Source organism: Ictidomys tridecemlineatus, chromosome 6 (assembly GCF_052094955.1).
Source record: "Ictidomys tridecemlineatus isolate mIctTri1 chromosome 6, mIctTri1.hap1, whole genome shotgun sequence".
Classification (NCBI taxonomy): Eukaryota; Metazoa; Chordata; class Mammalia; order Rodentia; family Sciuridae; genus Ictidomys; species Ictidomys tridecemlineatus.
Genome location: NC_135482.1, coordinates 187,188,026 through 187,207,342, shown reverse-complemented (window position 1 = coordinate 187,207,342; position 19,317 = coordinate 187,188,026). Strand labels below are relative to the sequence as shown.

General features: G+C 41.3%; 1 protein-coding gene across 13 annotated transcripts in view; it reads right to left on the bottom strand.

Annotated features, from left to right (window-relative positions):
* Mbnl2 (muscleblind like splicing regulator 2) overlaps positions 1-19,317 on the bottom strand; it is a 150,420-nt gene that overhangs the window by 92,965 nt on the left and 38,138 nt on the right. For 11 of the 13 annotated variants that reach the window (XM_040281665.2, XM_040281666.2, XM_013360597.4 and 8 more), the window contains exon 2: positions 9,000-9,741. In XM_040281665.2, coding sequence (XP_040137599.1) covers positions 9,000-9,173 — 174 coding nt within the window. In that variant the 5' untranslated portion in view covers positions 9,174-9,741. The remainder of the gene's footprint in view (positions 1-8,999; positions 9,742-19,317) is intronic. The other 2 variants (XM_040281660.2, XM_078016232.1) reach the window with 1 other exon arrangement.

The window sequence follows — 19,317 nt, the reverse complement described above, 5'->3', positions numbered from 1 at the left end:
TATACTGTACATTTTTCCCCAATATTTTCAATATGTCGTTGTTTGAATCCTGAATGCAAAACCCACATACAAGGAGGACCAACTATATTTACTGATGAGGCACCCGGAGCCCAGAGAGGCGAAAAAGATAATGCAGCAAAACCAGTGCTCAAATGCAGATTCCTAGGCCAGGGCTTTTCTTTAAATCTTTGCTTCCTATTGTGTCACTGTGTTCCTAAAAATTCTTAAACTAAAAACAAGTTTCCATGGAAGAGCACTGACAAAATTCCCACTTTTAGAAAAAAAATATGAATATTAAAGAAATCCTTCAATATGGTGTTTTTTTCTCCTTAATCCTTCATGAGAAATAGTTCCATAGAACTGCTTCACATATTAACAAAGGTTAGCATCACTGCCCAAGGCAAAGTAAGTAATAAACAAATGTAACTGTTAAAAAAATGTAAATAAAATTAAAATTGACCTTGCGTTCCATTCATTTTTAGGTGAAAATAAATTTTATCGTGTTTCCCCACGAATCCTTGGTACCTGTTCTTACGTTTTAGCTGCAGCAGGCTGTGTTCACGGAATGCCAGGTATTACCATTCCTTCTTGTATGCAGTACCAAGACTCTGGAGGTTTTTCCGCCTCCTCTCTGGGGCCTACTCCAATAATTAGGCTTGCGTTAGACCGTGGTGTTTGATTTCTAGGGTGTTTCAGGTTTATGTAATTGGGTCCTCACAAAATATACACGGAAGCCCTCAGCCCCAGCTCCTCCAAGTGTGACTCCATGTGGAAACAGGGTCACTGCAGATGTACCCATTAAGATGAGGCTGCCCTGGAGAAAGGTGGCCCTTAACCTGAGAGAGATCTGGTGTCCTTACAAGATGGAGAAATTCAGGCACAGACACAAACAGAGGAGACGACGTGAAGGGAGACACGCAAGAACACAGCCCTGTGAAGACGGGAAGCGGCTGGGGCGATGCAGCCATGAGCCAAGGAACGTAAGGGCTACTGCAGCTGCAAGTGGCCAAGACAGATCCCCAGAGAGGATTCAGAGGGAGCACAGTCCTCCTGACACCTTGATGTTGAACGCTTAGCCTCCAGAACCGTGAGAGAATAAGTTTTGCTGTTTATAAAGCTGCACGGTTTGTTTTAACACAGAAAACTCATGTAGAGGCTATCTTGCCTACCTCTCATTTTTACACTGAGCAAGAATGTAAGCATCTTACTGAGAGAAGCAGAGATCCCAGGAAAATGCAAGGTGCACCCACTGGGTGTCTGTGCTATCCCCAAGCGAGACATTTAGGCCAACGCCTGATTCCCTGAGAGTCATCTCCTTGCCCACTCGAGGCTTGATTCCAGCTCCCTGCTTCCCGGCTGCCCAGCTGAACAGTCCTCCTCCACCACACACTTCCACCCTGAGAGTCTGCCTCATCTCAGGCCCTGAGCAATGGAGTCAGCCGACCGTGGGCTGAACCTCTGGAGCCACGATGAAGGAACCCAGGAGACGGCAGAATCAGATGGGGACTCACAGTCAGAGGAGCCAGGGCAACCTGGAGTGGAGATAGGTGCTGGTATGGACAAGAAGGTAAGGACAAGCTGTGCTTGCTGCAATTTTTTAATTGACTTTAAATATTGTCTGGACCCATGGAATATGTCCTCAAAAAAGATAAGCTTTTTCTCTCAACACTACCTTGTAACCTCTGAAAGACCTGACAAATGACCTTCACTGGAAAACTGAGACGTGGGGAAATGATTTTTAAGGAGTTGGAGAAAATCCTAAAACTACTGAAAGAAACTCCACTTTGATAGCTTTGTGAGTGCTTTTACATTCTCACTCCATTCTAATAAGACAAGCCAGAGACCTTAGATGAACATTTTCATGGTGTTTGTGCTAGAACCTACCCATGCAGTAGTTCTAACAGAAGAACAGAGGAAGAAGCATCGTGAGGAGGACCACTGAGGAGAGACCAGGGAAGACGAGGAAACCCGGAGAACGGACTTCCTGAGGAGGGGGAGCGGTGCCCGGGAGGAGCATGCAGAGAGTCCACATTGAGATTCAATGACTCCCCTTAAATTCTGTGACATGCAGATACCAGTGACTTTAACAAGGAGACTGACAGGCGAGTGACAGGGAAAGGTGAATACAAGAATCCGCTCCTATAAACAACTGCAGGTCTCCAGTGTCCTTGGTAAGTATCTGGACTTCTCTGAAACTGTCCATTGATAAAAATCATTCATTACCATTTACCATCTATTCCTAAGAATTGTCCAAACTTCAGAATTTAAGGATATGCCTCCAGAGAGATTTGTTCTGATTTTAAACTATTCCAAATCTACTATCCGTTAACTTTTCTGAAATATTTTAGAGGTTTTTGTTGTTGTTTCCTGCCGTCTTAAGGTCCACATTTCTATCATTTCTTTCTTCTTACACCATTTCTGCCTTTATCTTTCAATAACTTTGGTTTGTACCAAATATTTTATGATTTTTATGAGGTTTATCATGTAAATGTCATTAATAGAGGAGATGTGATAACAATATGTTGTGTAATAATGTGCTATACATTTGAGATGGGTTAGAGGTATACTTACCCTTTCTTTTTACATGAACAGATAGGAACTAGCGTTTGGACCTTGAGGGTTGTTATCTTGGTCTTCATAATGAACACTTGTTTCTAAGATTCATACTTGGAGCTTGTGGCTCACTTACTCATAAATAAAATTTACATATGTACGCAAAAAAACAGACCACTTGATTCCACCTGCTCTTACACAGGGAGCAGTGGTCCTCTTGTCCTGAAATTTAAATGTTGCCCCTTAGCAGAGAGTATCGTGAGTGTTGGAGGAATGTGCTGCTGATCTTGGTTCCAGGCAAATTAATGAAATAACCAAATGGTACCTGTAGTGACTCTCTGGCCTTCTCGTCCCACTTTACTGGTTCAGGCTTCTTTTTAGATGAGGGTTTCCTAATCTACAGTCTATTCGTGGCTTTCAAAGGGAAACAAGAAACCCCTAAGACCTTGAGATTGTTTGAAATAACCTGCAATGATGGGTAGTTTTCTGGGCAAAGATTCCACAGCTTTGATTAACTCCTCAAGACGTTAGACATCTACAACCAGAACAAGAAAACCACAATAGAAAGACCAAGAGTCCAGGTCATGTTCAAGTTTGGGGCCTGAGGAGCAAGGCATTGAGTAGGCAGGGTGGAGGCTGAGGTGGGGGGAGAACGAGGAGTTGGGCTTTCGATATATTGACCTGGAGGTGACAGTGGCCATCCAGATGGGGATGTTCAGGGGGCACTTAGATCCCAGGAGGTGGCCAGAAAGGGCCCACAACCAGACTGGGATTCGCTGGCAGAGGTGGGAAGTGAACATACAAACAGATGAACTTGCAGAGCTGATGACTGGGTTTGAAAGAGGAAGGACCAGCCTCAGAGAACACCCACAGCTAGGAAGCACAGGAGGGGAGCGGTGGCATTGGAGGTAAAGTCAGAGGAGAACTGAGGATGTAAAGGACAAGGAGAACCCCCTGGGAAGCAGTAGCAGGAGAGTATGTTCCAGAATCACATGGATGGACACATGGCCAAACCTCAGACCAAGGACATTTTAGCTGAAGAGATCCAGTAAGTGATGGCATAATATTTATATACAGACGTAGAAGTAAATAAATACAATTTACACATACATGCAAAAAAAAACCCTAGTAATTACTATCAATGATGAAAAATATTTATATACAGACACAGAAACACGTGCCTTGCTTTCTCTTGCACTTTCTCTTTTTAAAATATTTGCATTTCTAAAAACCTAAACAGGTTTACTCCTGAGCCCTTCTATTTTAGAATTTTTTTGCACTTCAATATGCTAAACGTGTTAAACATGAATGTTATTAAGCTATTAGGAATTTTACAATTAATTACATCAATGATTTATTCAGTAAGAGGAGTTAGCAGGAGGGATGGATGGAGCCACACATACCTGGGGTCAGGCTCCTTCTTCACCATTACAAGTTGGATTGCTTGGATGTTTGAACCTATGTTCACATGTACTAAATTCTACATGACTGCAGTGATTACTATCAATAATGAAAAATTTGTCTGAGATTACATTTGCACATCAGATGAGTAATTTAGAAAATATTCAAGCAATTCTGCAAGTGACTGCCACAAAATACCTCATGTACATCACTTTCAATTTTGAAATTGTCATCCACAAATACTGACTACATTTTATTTGCCATGAGCTTATAGCCATCTTCCCATACATAAATGAGCAAAAACTTCAAATTTTTCATCTTGGAAATTTAGAAACAGAGTAGGAAAAAGCAGTTTCTCCATCACATGCAGCTCAAATTACCCTGCAGAGAAAATCGAATGATTTACTTGTCAATTTTTCAATGTCGCACTATACTCTGAGAGTCACACCTGTACCTTCAAATTCCTGCACTGAGCTCCCTGGTTTTGAAATCTACTGGTATACCAACAACAGGGCCATAGCACCTTATTGCATGGGTTATGTACCATACAGCTCCAGGGGTGTTGATCACATAGAGGACTGTGATAAGAAGGGCACCCCTAAAGTGCAACCCCCCCCCATGAATTCGGGAACTGCAGCCCTGTATGAGGCATGGATACTTGCCTGATGAACATGCTCTACCATTCGACCAATATTTATTAAGCACCTATTATGGGTATGACACTGACTTTGGCTCTGGATCCCAACAGGCACAATTCTGACCAGGTGCAGCTTATATCACTCTTTGAATAAAGGATGGCAGAAAAGCTTCACTAATGAGTGGGTATTTTTTTTTTATCAGTGGCCTGAAAGAAATGAGAGGACAAGCTGTTCATTTAACTGAGGCAAGAATATTCCAAGCAGAGCCAAGACCAAGTACAAACACCCAGAGGTGAAGCCTCTGGGCATATTGAGGGACAGCAAGGATCTGGGGGCCTGGAAGGGACCAGATGAGGGCAGCAGTAAAAATAAAGTCAGGTGGTAGGGGGAGGAAGCAGCTCTGTGCCAAGGGCCAAGCCAACCTTGTCCTGCTGGTCTCTGTGCGAGACAAAAAGCCACCGGAAAGATCCTGGGACAGAGACACGACGTCATCCTGACTGAGGTGTGGAGAGAATCACACTGTCTTTCTCTGAGCTGACTTTTATTAAGAAATGTTACGTCTACATTTCTAAATAGTGTCTAAATAATTTCCCCCAAATGCACCAAGTATTTTCCACCAAAATTAGCAATCTGATTTTTAAAATGGCTTCATTTTCTTAAGCTGAGTTTGAATTTGAATGCTTAAAGGAATACATTCAAAATGAAAGTGGTAAGTAATGAAACCTTTAATCTCGATAGGCATTGAAGTTAATTCATGTGTTTCTTTCCAGATGTTTCTGTTTGCAAAATAGTCCAGATTAATTCCTATTGGTTACAAGAAAGAGAATCTGGAAAGAAAAAAAAATATCAAATATTTCAACTATGAAGGGAAATGTTTTACGGATGGTAGAGCCATGTGAGATGGGTTTTCACTTGGTGGAGGCTTTGGCTATGAGGGAGTTTCTTGCTCATGAAACAATGTGCATGTTGTCAAGTTATGAGTAATGTACAAATACCACTGTAAGAACTCTTCTATGTTTCTAAATGTTCTTTTATAAAAACATTTTTACACGCACAATTCCCTTACCAAAGACCTCAACAAAATTCTTCCAACAACCAAAATTTGTTTCAGCATGTACTCCTGGGAATTTCGTTCCTAGATACAAATAACTAATAACAACAAGGCAAAAGGCTCACAATTGAGTCATCCCTATATTTACAGGCCAACAGATTCTCTCCCAGTCACAAATACCAATTAATCCCTCATGGCATTCATAGAAAATATATTGTGATTAAAAAAAAACCAAAAATGGCACTTGCCTCACATCCCAGTTCTTCTAATGTTGTGAATTACTCATAAGACTGGGGGTTACCACCCATTCAGTCGATTCTGAGTTTGGACATATGAAGAGTTGGACACACCTTCATTTAAAGCCAGTCATTGCAATCAGTGGCTGAACTGGGATACATTACCAAGGGAAGGACTCAACATGGCCATCCCTAACACGTCCAGCCCTGGGTTAAAACATGGGATGTGGTGGGCAAGGTAGTCCTTGAGGTAACCTTATGAAGTGAGAATTCTATCAGTTTTACATAAGAGGACACAGAAATTAAGGAGATAGAACAACTTATCTCAAATGATAGAGCTGGCCTGTCCCAGCCAGGATTCATCAAGGTCTGTTGGACCCATTCTGACCTAGTCTGGCTCCCCTGAGCAACACTATCTATTTTAATACACAGATTGAATTACCCAAAATGCTCAGGACGAGGGGTGTTTCAGATTTGGAGTTGTCCAAGTGTGGTATGTTTGCATATCCACAATGAGCTACCTTAGAGATGGGACCCATGCCTAAACACAAAATTCATTTATGCTTTTTAAACACCCATACACATGGCCTGAAGATAATGTTAGAGAATATTTAAATAAATATACATTTGAATTTCAAGTGCTACCCATGATGAGGTCATGTTTGGAAGTTTCCACATGGGGCATCATGTTGCTGATCAAAAAGTTTCAGATTTTGGAGCATTTTGGATTGCAGATGGATGGATTGGGGATGTTCAACCTGTAATGAAGTTAAGTAGCTTCACAGTTATCATCATCATTATTTTTCTCTTTGGCTACTGATTTTTGGCTCTTCTAACTTGTTGGTCTGGTTGCCAGGGCTTCTGATCATATAAACAAACTTGCAGAGCGAATATGACAGTGATGCTATCGACAGCACACACTTCAGCTATTTTTGCTGGTGCGTATTCTCCTCTTTGTGAAACCACCCAAGGCCCAGCAGGTGTTATAGACTCAGGTCCGACTTACTCCTCTTCCTGTAGGCTCTTTTTACCTTTTTTTTTTTTTTTCAATTTGACAACTTGAAAAATCTGTAATATCCCATTCAAATGAAGTAAGCTGAAATTCTACAGTTCTAAAAGTGACCAAGAACTTGAGGCAATGAACAACCAGGCTTCCTTCCACTCTTGAGCATGGGCCTACAGGACACTTCCCAAAATAATTTTTACGTGAATAGGGTTCAATATGCTCATGGCTTGATTCACACTTTTTATGCTGAACATGATTGTTCACATTCCTTGCTCCCAGGGATTGGACTCCTCCAACAAGCGTGCAGCTGGTGAATCCACAGAAATGTAAAGAATTATGCAGATCAAGACCTTTGTTGGGACGTTTTACCGGTTGATACTCAAGAAATATGTGGTATTAATGGGTCAGGAATATTTTCCCAACATTCCCTACTAGATTTAAACAATAAAGAGCTTTAAGAAACTAAAAAAATCATGATAGTTAATACTCAATATCCAGACAGAGAAGGTTTCAATTAATAAAATGAAAGAATTATGAATGACTTGGAAAATTCATTTCTCCTCTCTGACCTGTTTCCGTATCTTGAAACTTTTGTGATTCAGCTTAAATCTACATGGCTTTTGTGGTGAATGTTCCCATTGTTGACAATCATGGAGGCAAATCAGACTACCTTTGCTTCTTTGACTAAAGGCAAAATAAATACTAATGTACAGTGAGCTTACATTGACACAGTTTATATGAATTGGGATTACTCCATCTACTCGCTTTCATTTTAGTCTAGTCTAATAAGCTTTTGTGATAAAAAGAGAATAGTTTCAGCTCATGATGTAGATAATACGTTTAATTTGTCAAATTTTTACCTTTGAAAGATTTCTGTCAAGCTATCGATGTATTTTTCTGCTTTTAGTATAGACAAAGTTTCCCTTTAGAAGATACATAAATATATCTTGGAAGTCTTACATTTCTAAGAGTTAGAGTTACACATTTTGATTTATAAGTCTTTTAAGACATAATTCTTGACATGAGATGAAATCCTCCAAATGCATGCCCAGTCCCTTCAATAACCAAAGAGAAGCCAAGGTCACTGTTGTGTAAACTCACAGCACAGAGGTTCTCAAGTCATATATCAAGAGCATAAATAAATTTTTGTTAACTGATAGGTAAGCTTATTGAGGACTTGCAGAGATGGAAATATTAAGCTGTTTTTAAGCTGTTTATCATACTTGGTTCTATTTAGAACAACATCATTATGCCCTTAGGACAGGCTGAGATGATATGGAATTCAAAGTACCCTAATTTTAAGGCTAAATAAACCTCGATGCTTTCTGGGCAAAATCATACCACTTCTTTCAACTAGATCGTTCAGTACACAACCCAGGTGCGCCAACCTCCGAAATCATCTCTTGAAATGTGGGAAGCCAGCTGTCCTCTGTGGACTCCCAGGGCAGAGTCCTCTGCTCCTCCTGTGAGGCACGTGCCTTTCTTCTTACACAGCAGTTATTTGCTGATGTACGTCCCTACCAGACATGAGCTCATCAAGGGTGTCACCTGCATACCGTTCATGGCTTTTGTTATATAACTCACAGACTAGATGGCAGATTCCCAAGCATTAAGTGCGTATTTAATTTCTATGAGCCATAAACTGTTTTGAAAGAGAGTGAAAGCCAGGTTGAGAAGCATTTTAGAAAGCCCTTGGTCAAGAAAGAGAACCCCAAGAATAGAAAATTCTTCCAGATGTAAGTCAGAGTAACTGGCACATGAAAGTGACACATTCAATTTCTTCACCTTTACATAACCTCCGGAAGATCAAACGTTAATAAAATATTTATCTTCAGTTGTCACAAGCCTGACTTTGATTTAAAACTCTTGGGTACATGAATGTCATGCCAGACCAGAAATACACCATCATGTATTTTTAATTTAAACACAGATGTGTAAAAAATTTATATGTGTCTGATATGAACAAATTTGAATGAAATCTTCCCGAAGTCACCACAGTTAAGAAAACAGAATCTAAAAGTGGTTGTTCACTTTCTGTAAAAGGGCCAGGTAAAGCACTCTGTTTTGGAAGCCCAATGTGGCTTTGAAACAACAAGTGAAACCCATTCTCTTACCTTGAGGGAGTCAAAGCAGGCAATCACTCTTCCATTTTCAACCTGGCAGCTTTTTGGGGGGTGAGCAAATTTGCATTCTTCATCGGAGCGGGAGCAGGTTCCTCTCTGGAACTGTCTGCACACCTCTAACGTCAGCCACTTTGTATCTCTGACAGGAGCAACGTTCAAAGCCATGGTGAGAGAGTACTGTGGGCTCCGTTAGTGTCTGTGAAGTGGTGAAATCAATCCAAGTCCCAATGATTCCAAAACTACTGTTGTGAAAACTCCCACATGGAAGTCTGAAGGTAAGTGATAAATTGCCTAATGAAGTCCGATCCAGGAAATGGTGACGAGAGGACGTATCAGCAGGAGTCACTCATCAATCAAAATGCCCCACCTGAAGACTGTGGGCCGCAATAAAACCACTCTCAGTGTCATCTCTGGCTCTCGACGTCCCAGTCTCTTGATGGTTTTGCAGATACAACAGCTTTTTAATAAAGTGACTTCAATATCATGGCACTCCTTGGGAAATGGTTAGTTCTGACACTCACAGCTGTAGATGATGCTGGAAGAGAGGCCTCTCAGATGTTCATAATTTAGCTTTCCTTCTTCCTTTGTAAACTCTGAAATTAAACAATTGGCAAAGTCAGACAACGGAGGTATCTTCATCCGCTCATAACGTCAGCGTCAAGAAATGAAAAGCTCTCCCAGGCCGCAGTTTTCAGCAAAAGGAACTTCCCACAGGCACTTTTAAATCATGAACCTGCAAAACATAATTTAAAAAAAAAAATCAACTCATACCCAAACTCAATGGCATTGACCCTTGAACAAACTATTTAGCTCTTTTCTAGAAATTGTAAAAGTGCAGGTTAGAGCTTGGAGGTTTGAGTAGAGTGAGGAAAGTTGTGCATTAAAAAAAGAAGAACATGCAACTGAAACTGTATTGCAGAGTGATCTAGGCAGCAGTCCAAAAGTTAGGAATGACTCAAACAGACGAGTGTGGCAGACACAATAATTAGGCCTTCTGAAACAATTCAATCTAATGTGCTTAATCGCCAAAACAGTGTATTAGAACTGTGGCTCTCAATTAATTTCACATTTAGGCCATGGGTTTTATTGTTGGGGATGCTATAAACAATTATTTGGGAAGTGCCTCTCCTACGTAATGAAGATATTGTCATTTTGGATGGAACACGGGCTCCTTATTTTGTACAGAGATTCCAACTTCCAGATGGATGTAGGTAGGAGCCACCTGATATTTATTCTCTGCTCTCTCCCTGCTTCCTCTCCTGCTAGTATCTGTTCAATATTCATCTTCACTCATGTTGTAGGTACTCCTAGGGTAAGGACTATTCTTAGAGTTTTCCTTTTCTGTATCCCAAGTCCCTTAGCTCCTAGATTCTATTAGAACCTCAAGAAATGTTTATCGGCCGATTTAATGAAGGCCAAATGCATGAATAAAAGTTCATTTTAGTTGAGTTCAGTTTCATTTTTAACTGAGTCACAATCTAAAAATGCTCTCTTGTATGGGATGCTGGAGTTAAACCACGTTTAGAACAGAAAATGTAATTAGTTTGGATTTCCAAAGTCAGCGCATTTTGCTTTTCTTACTTTTTTCAAGGATCATAAAAATTATTAAACATTAAAAATTTAAGATTACTAAGACAAGCATGAATAAGTAAAGTTGATCAACTTCAATAAGTGTATATGACATAAACTACCTTATATATTTGCTCGGTCTTGATATCGGAGCAAATACATAAGGCAAGTTATGTATACCACATGAATGTGTAGGTAATGAGAGCTGAGTGAAGATTGGAAGTTGATGATAGTCGTAATGACATTCCAGTCAACAGACCACACATACAGTGGTCCAATGATATTATACTGGAGCTAAAAAATCCTGCTTAACAGTGTGGAGAATCCTTGGAAAACTGAGAATGGAACCACCATTTGACCCAGCTATCCCACTCCTGGGACAATACCCAAAGGACTTAAAAACAGCGTACTATAGGGACACAGCCACATCAATGTTTATAGCAGCACAATTCACAATAGCTAAACTTTGGAACCAACCTAGATACCCTTCAGTTGATGGATGGATGAAGAAACTGTGGTATATATACACAATGGAATATTACTCAGCAATAAAAGAGGATAAAATCATGGCATTTGCAGGTAAATGGATGGAATCAGAGAATATAATGCTAAGTCAAGTTAGCCAATCCCAAAAAACCAAATGCTGAATGTTTTCTCTGATTTAAGGATGCTGATTCATAATGGGGTTGAGGGCGGGTAGAGCACGGGAGGATTAGATGAACTCTAGAAAGGGCAAAGGGGAGGGAGAGAAAGGGAAGGGGCAGGGGGTAGGAAAGACAGTGGAATGCGATGGTCATCATTACTCTAAGTACATGTATGAAGACACGAGGGATGTGACTCTATTTTGTTACAACCAGAGATATGAAAAGTTGTGCTCTATATGTGTATTCTGAATTATAAAGCATTCTGCTGTCGCATATAACAAATTAAATTTTTAAAAAATCCTACTTAAGACATTTCTCATGTGTTGGTGTGATGATGATGTGAACCTACTGCATACCAGCTGTAAAAGCATAGCACATATAATTATGTACAGTCATTAATACTTGATAATGATAATAAATGACGATGTTACCGTTTTATGGATTGAATATGCTATAATCATTATTTTAAAGTGTACTCCTTCAACTTATAGAAAATGTTTATTGTAACACAGCATGCTGTGTTATGCCACCAGAATCCTCAAACACCTCATACTTCACACATCTCTTGATTGTATCACAAGACCACATCCAGTGATGACCTGCCCCTTCCAGGTCATTAAGGACATTCTATGACGTTTGCACAATGATGAAGTCACCTAATGACACACTTATCTGAATGCATTCCATCATTAAGGGATGCATGACTGTGTCCAAGTTAGTTTAGAGAGTGATAACTCTTAAGTGGTTCTCAAGTGTTTCCTGAAAAAGGGTGGGTGGGGGGATCCCAGATCAATTAGATTCAGTTAACTGTGGGGAAACCAAGCCCAACAGGCTTTTTAAAAAAATTACTTATTCTTTTTAGTTATATAAGACAGTGGAATGTATTTTGGCAAATTATACATACATAGAGTATAACTTATTTTATTTAGGATCCCACTCTTGTGGTTGTACACGATGCGGAGTTACAAGGCTAGGAAAGTTATGTGCGATTAATTCTACTGTCAAACAGGCCTTTCCCTGGCTTTCGAGCACTCCTGTGTCTCATCCGCCACCGACAGGGCAGGAACCCCTATGGTATCTCTCCAGCTTATCAGATCATGACCTGTTTATTTAGCAAGACTTCTCCTGCTGCTGGTGGGGAAGGCTACTTCATCCCCAGATGTTTTACTTGTTTGTAGAAGTTATAGACGTCAGTGCGCTTAAGGAAGCTGTCAGCGTGGAGAGCTGTGACGCACATCTAACTTCAATTATAAAATATCTGAGGGAGCCAGGCGGGCTCCGGCTTGTCTGCTGGGTGGTGTGTGTTCACTGCAGCTACACCATCGAGCATAAGTCTGGGATCTTAAGAAGGTGAGTTTAATAGTCAAATTCACTCGGGCTCAGGTTTCATAGACCAGCCTGGACCTGCCTCCTCTCCGCCTCACCCGCCTCCAACCCCCACGGAGAACAAAGGGGAGAGCAGTGAGCGCCAAGGAAGCGCTGTGCCTGTGTCGGGGAGATGGGCCACGAACCACATGGGGCTTCATCCATATCTGCAAAATGCCACATAGACTCTCGGAGTCCTAGGTAGGTCACAGTACAAGCTCATCCTCAAAGACACACGTCAGGGGTAGGAAGGAAGTAGGCAAACATATGCCCAGGCGGCTTGAATGGCTGCTCAGCTATTCCTAAAAACCACGCAGGGCTACGCTTGCCATCCAGTCCACTAGCTTATACTCCCCCCCCACACACACCTAGAGAAACAGATTTCCATTTCTAGTTACAATAAAAATTCAACCATAAATTGAGAGCCAGGCTGTATCAAGACAAATGTGCCTTTACAAAACACTGCTTATTTAATTGACACGATACTATGTTTTTATCAAGTGTAACACAATGTTTTGAAATGTGTGTACATTGTAGATTTTCAGGCCAATGAACATATGCATTCTCTCACATTCTTGTATTTTTTTTTTGTGGTAAGAAAACTTAAAATCTACTCTCTTAGCAATTTTCAAGAACACAATGCCTCGTTATGAACCACGGTCACCATAATACACAATAGATTCCTTGAGCTGATTCCTCCTGTCTGATATTTATGTCTTTGGACCAGCACCTGACCTCCAGGCTCGGGTAACTAACATTCTACTCTCTGCTTCTGCAAGTTCAGTATTTTTAGATTCCATGTATAAAACATTAATATAAGCTTGCATTTAAGAATAGGGGCAACCAAGCTTTCTGACGGCCCAGTCACTTGTAAGTCAAAGACGTCCTGGGAGGAAAAGGGTGTGCATACTGTCACACGCAAACCCATAGCTATGGTGTCCTCTGGAGCATCCACTCTTTCTCCCAGCTCATTCTCTGTTCCTGGCCTAAGGTCTGAAGCCGGTTATCAGGGGCACTGCCTCCCCCGCGCGGTCACAAGTGAGGACAGGCAGGGAGCTATGGGGACCAGGAAGACAGAGCAGACTTGAATTAGATGAAAACAGGTAAGAATGGGGAAGACCAAAGCCGCACATATTGTCAAGAGCGTGAGCCTAAGGAAACCCTGGCTCTGCCAGTCTGCAAGTTCCTGGGAAGAAGGGCGATGGCTCAGGTGACACCGCCACCTGCTACCTGTGGCTATTCCATTAGAGGGACTAAGTAAATCATTGTAAATCTTATTCTTCACTAATTAAACCTGAACCTCAGTTCAGTTATCAGAAACTTTCACATATGATTGGGCCACCTTGAGTATGTAGCCTACGTTTCTATTGTAATCAATATAAAATCTAAACATGTCAAGTATTTCTAATGAAAATTTCGCATCCAAATTAAGATAAGCCTTAAGTGTGAAATATACACCAAATCTGAAGAATTCGATGATATCTTATTAATATCTTATGTATTGGGTAAATGGATAATATTTTAACTTTTAGGTGAAATCTTATTGCAATTAATCTCACCTGCTCCTTTTTACCACTAGAAAATTCAGAATTATATACGTTCACATTTATACTTCCGTTGATGGTGATATCTTAGCCTATCAACCAATAGAGAACTTTCTGGAAAGGTAGAAAGTCCTAAGCCCTCATTTTGCCAAGGTTCCTTGTCATTTATCCTTGGTAAGTCAATGTCTCTGAGATCCGCCTTCTTCACCTGTAAAACTTTGATAATACTCCCTGCCTATATTGGCATGGTTGCCACGATGAAGGACCAATAGGGGAACTGTCTGAGTACCCTGTAAAAACTTGTCCCAATGCAAGGTGGTACAAAGAGTTGCTCTATAAATATCTATTGACAGAATGTACTTTTGGGCTTCCTTCTCTCTACAGCAGTTCTGTAGGGAGGACCAGGACTCTGACTAGGGTGTACTTGTCCTTGGGAGCAAGGCAATGACTTGGAGGTCAAAGGTTTGACTGTATAGAACCAAGGCCCCTTATCTGTCACAACGGTCTTGTCTATTCTGTAGTCCAGGGGAAGCCACAGAGAGGTTCCTAGGGCTGCAGAATAGAAATTAATTCTATATTTACCAATTCTTTCTGTTAAACTCTCACTGGGTTGCTTGCGCTTCCATTTTTTCTAATGTCTTTTTTATTTTTAAGAAGCTTCATTGTGTATATTTGGCGTTGGTAGCTTATTTAAGGAATGCACAGAGTTGGTAAATGGTTACTATAGTGGATCATGTTATATGACAACACTTCTCATCTCATACGATTCACACAGTCCTGCTGGCTTGATTCCTCCTGATGTAGTCAGATCTCTAAATGAGTTCATCCTTCAGATCTGCTACTTTGTTTCCATCGACCTTCCTCTCCTCTCTTCCTATTGACTTCTTCACTTTTATTTCCAACATCCCAGACCACCCTTCCCTACCTAGCCCCTTCCCATGCAGAACCTGGGAGAGATTTGGAAGTGGCTGCCCTCATTATTTCTCTGGTATTAGTTTCTCCTTTAGCCCGCCCTTCCTGCCACCTCTGCTAGTGTTCAGAAACGTGCTGCATCCCTAAGCCCTGGCATGGGACAGGAGAGGAGCTGGCCCTTGAAGGTTGTGCTGACTCATACCTGGCAAGCTGTCCCCCCCTGCATCCTGACTCAGCACTCCCTCCTCGGCCTGCCTTCAGCCACTGTTGATTCCTTCTCTTATATCCCATCTCTTAACACCACCTGGTAATTATTTTTTAAACAGATATCATTATTCCTTAATTCACAAGGACTGTAAATATTAATTTATCCAACTGCTTTCCCTACCCCCAATGTAAACTCCTAGAGAGTTTGCTGTGTGTGTGAAACAGACTTCGGCTGTTATTTTTGAGTCTCCAGAGCTCAGCTCTGTGCCTGGTCTGTAGAATTCACTCCACGCATGTTTGTTGAGTGAACTCCTGGTCCTCTTCTAAAGAACATTCTCATTTTTATAAAAACTAAATTCTAAGCTAAAGGAATAATGCTCTGAGTAGGGAATTTCAGTATTAGCTGTAGGAACCTTCTAGCAGCTGCCCTTGGCTTGTCCTGCTGCCTAGCAGGTTGAGGGTGAGAAGCTGCCCCAATGTGAGTGATGATGTGAGCCTCAAAAGCCAGAATGCTCAGCACAGCGACTGTCCATGCCCAGTGCTCCAGCTGGGGGTGGGTCATCCGCTGGGAGCTTGGCAGAAGTATAGATCCTCAGATTTCACCCCAGAATTTCTGCATCAGAAACTCTAGGACGGAGCCCCAGCAATCTTGTTTTAAACAGGACTCTGGGATGACTGATGCATAAATTCGAGAATCACCATAATCAGCACCCCTTGCTGCCCTGCCCTATGCCGGGCAACCTGGGCATTGCTGGAAAAAAACAAAGATGGCCTCTCTGGGGTTGCCTGTAGGTCTTCAGACACTGATGCCCACCTAAGTAATCGCAGGAAGGCTGCCAGAGGCTTCCCCCTGTGGCTGTGTCTGATCAGTAAAACAAAATAAAACCAAATGAACTGAAAGCACCTGAGGTTTGTCCCAGCTAAGACTTTTCCATAAGAGTTAGAAAACAGATCATATGACATTCCTAACAAGTACAAAACGGATCATACATGGTCCTTTTAAAGACTCCACGCAGAATGCAGCAAGCCTTTGGTAGGGGTGGGTGGGGCTTGGCTTTGTGAACCCCTGCCTGACAGAGGATCACTTTAAAGGGACTGATGGCCTTTGGTGACCAGCAGCTTGGTCCTCAGTCAGAGGGCTGCTTTGTAGACTGCCCATCTTCTCAGACAGAGCACGCTATAAAAAATACCCAGGGTCACTGCCTTACTGTCTTTAAAGGAAAAACAGGATTGAAGTTCAAGGATAAAGAAATGAGGGGACATAGAGAAGAACAAAATTATGTCATCTGCAGGAAAATGGATGGCACTAGCATCCTGTTCAGTGAAAGAAGCCAGATTCAGAAAGCCAAGGGTTGTACGTTCTCTCTCTCATGTGTGGAAGCTAAAGAGAAAAAAGGGAAAAATGTTATCTCATGGAAATAGAAGAGACACCAGAAAGGTAGGAAAAGGAGGTTGGCAAAGGAGGAGCGGAGACCAAAGTGAGGGACTGGGGGATGAAAGGGATCAAATTATGTTATGTGCATGTACAAATATGTCACCATGACTCTCACTAACGCACGTAAGATTAAAGCACCAATAATAATTAAGCAAACAGAAAAAGACATGAGGTTCTGTGGCCATTCCAGAAATGACAAAGGCCTGGCTACTCCACTCTGCAAAGTAATCCTGATGATTTTTAAGGTCTTTACTTACATGACACTTCATTTTTTAAAATATATTTAAAACTCTTGTAGGTGTCAAATTTTCAGAAAGCTGTGGCTTTTGACTGAGTGAAAGATTTGCCCGCTCACATTCTTTGACAGTAGCTCAATTAGGCAGCCAAGCCAGTTTGGAAGCTTTGGCTCTTCATTCTACCAGGAGAGGAGATGGCCCTCCATTCCACATCCTCAGACAAGGTCCGGCTGTGGAGCCAGGTGTCCCATGGCACCAATACTTTGAGATTGCCTGTACATTTTTGAAGGGAAAAACATCAATTGTGTTCCGTCTTGAGACTGAGACTGATCAAAATCCAAAAAACCGCCTTAAGGGAGCTATCTCTGCAACGCACACCCAGCTCGCCCCTCTGGGTTTACTCTGGTCAGCTCTGGTATCTTCGCTGCCTGCCAGACATGAGCCTCCCAGAGAGCCGATTAAAGGATCTTTGCAAAGCAAACCAATTCCCGAGTCAGAAAGTCAAGGACTCATTCTCCACTAAGTAATTCATACGAGGTCTTTAATTTTATTTTGCATAAATCTAATTACAAGAAAGAACCCTTATCTCCTTGACCTCCCTACTTCTCATTTTTAGACTCTTTGGGTTTCCTATATTGATATTTAAATTCTTAAATATGAAAAAATTATTCATAAACATATTTAAAAAAATAATAAATGTGCCTTCCCAGGAGGGACCTGATGTTTGAGCATCCTCACCTCTATTTCTAGAGCCCGATTTAAAATAACCCTCAATGTGCTCTCTCCGCCGATCAATGGCGCGGCCACATCCTGAGCCTATGGGAGGCAGACGCCTGGATGGAGAGGGCCCTGGGGGAGCCGCCTGCTGAAGCACTGGTGCTGAGAGCCACTTGACCTCCAGGAGTGGGGTGTAGCACTGCCCTGTAATCACTAATCACAGTTGTGGAGAAGAGGTTCCTAACCAGAGCCTTCCCACAGGACCGAGAAAAATACAGTGTAGAGATTGCCCTGCAAAAGTCGTAAAGAACCTGATCAGCCTATCAATAAGAAAGAGTGGGGAGGACAACAGAAATGATATCTTCAAAAGGATTGTTCTTTCTAGACCCTTCTGTATTGGTTTCTTTTTGATTTATTGAAAAGTGACATCAAATGGTGCTTTGCAAATTCTACTGGGCTTAGGGATAAGAACCAACTTTTCAGCCCTGTATTCTAGTCCCTCCTTCACCTCTGAATAGCTGTGTGAGGGTTCCTAGCCTCTCTGAGCTGCAGTTTTCTTGCTTATTATCAAGGGGATAGTCATGTCTAAGCCATAGCTATACATACTGCAACCGGAACATATTTAGGAGTAGATTACAAATGTTCTTTCTGTGGCATCTAACCAGAATCAACATTAGTTCTTCAAAGACATCCACCTCAAGTTTCATTTTTATTTCTCAAAATCTGAACAGTCTTAGTATGACTGAATTTTTCAGGAATGCAACCAGTGTGTATGCTGAGGCAAGACCAGACTTTAACTTGTTAGGAACTTTATCTTAATTGTTGGATATTTGAAAAGCCATGTCACTGGTCACCCCTGTCCATCTGGGCACACACTCACAGACACACGCATGACGGGTGGAAAAATTTTTGCTGGCTAACAGATATAGTTCTCTTCAAAGTCAATGAAGGTAGTGAAAGGAAGTAGAAAAGTTCTGTCTACCAAGCCTCAAAGTCCCTTCTGGAATGCAAGTTAGAGAAACTTTAATAAATGCTATTGTACAACCAACTCAAAATGCTCATTTCAAGAGAGGAAAGAATTAGACCAGACAATGGTGTCCTCATGTCACAGGCACCTGATTCTTTTGAACATCTTCAAATACATTTCCATGGGGAAATAAAACACAGACACCCAAGGTCATACAATGGGACAGAAAGGTCAATATTCCACAACAAAGGAAAACTTCCCAACTAGACATATTTTCCCTATATCCTTTATCTTACAGTACAAATGAAAAAAATTTATAAAATCCAGGGCTCATTTTAATATGTAAAAAATTCTAATCTATTTTCATAACTGACTCCAGGAATGTGCAGAGATAGAAATCCCATCTTTAATTAGAAAAGAGAAATTTTCTAAATATACACTTGAAACTACAGCCAGATAGAACATATTCAGCACATATTTGTATTCAAATTATGTTTTTCCACCATGTTTGTGTTTTCTATCCAAATACTTATAAATCAGTTAGGAGACACTGTTAATAGAATAAAAGCAATTGGATTAGGCAACATTTAAGAGTGACACAGCACCTACCATTTCCTGGATGACAGTACATGACTGTGCTGCAGGCTGAAATCTAGCCCTGTGCTCCCAGAGAAATCTTTGTTAAAACTCTCATTTCCTTCACTGGCCACAGA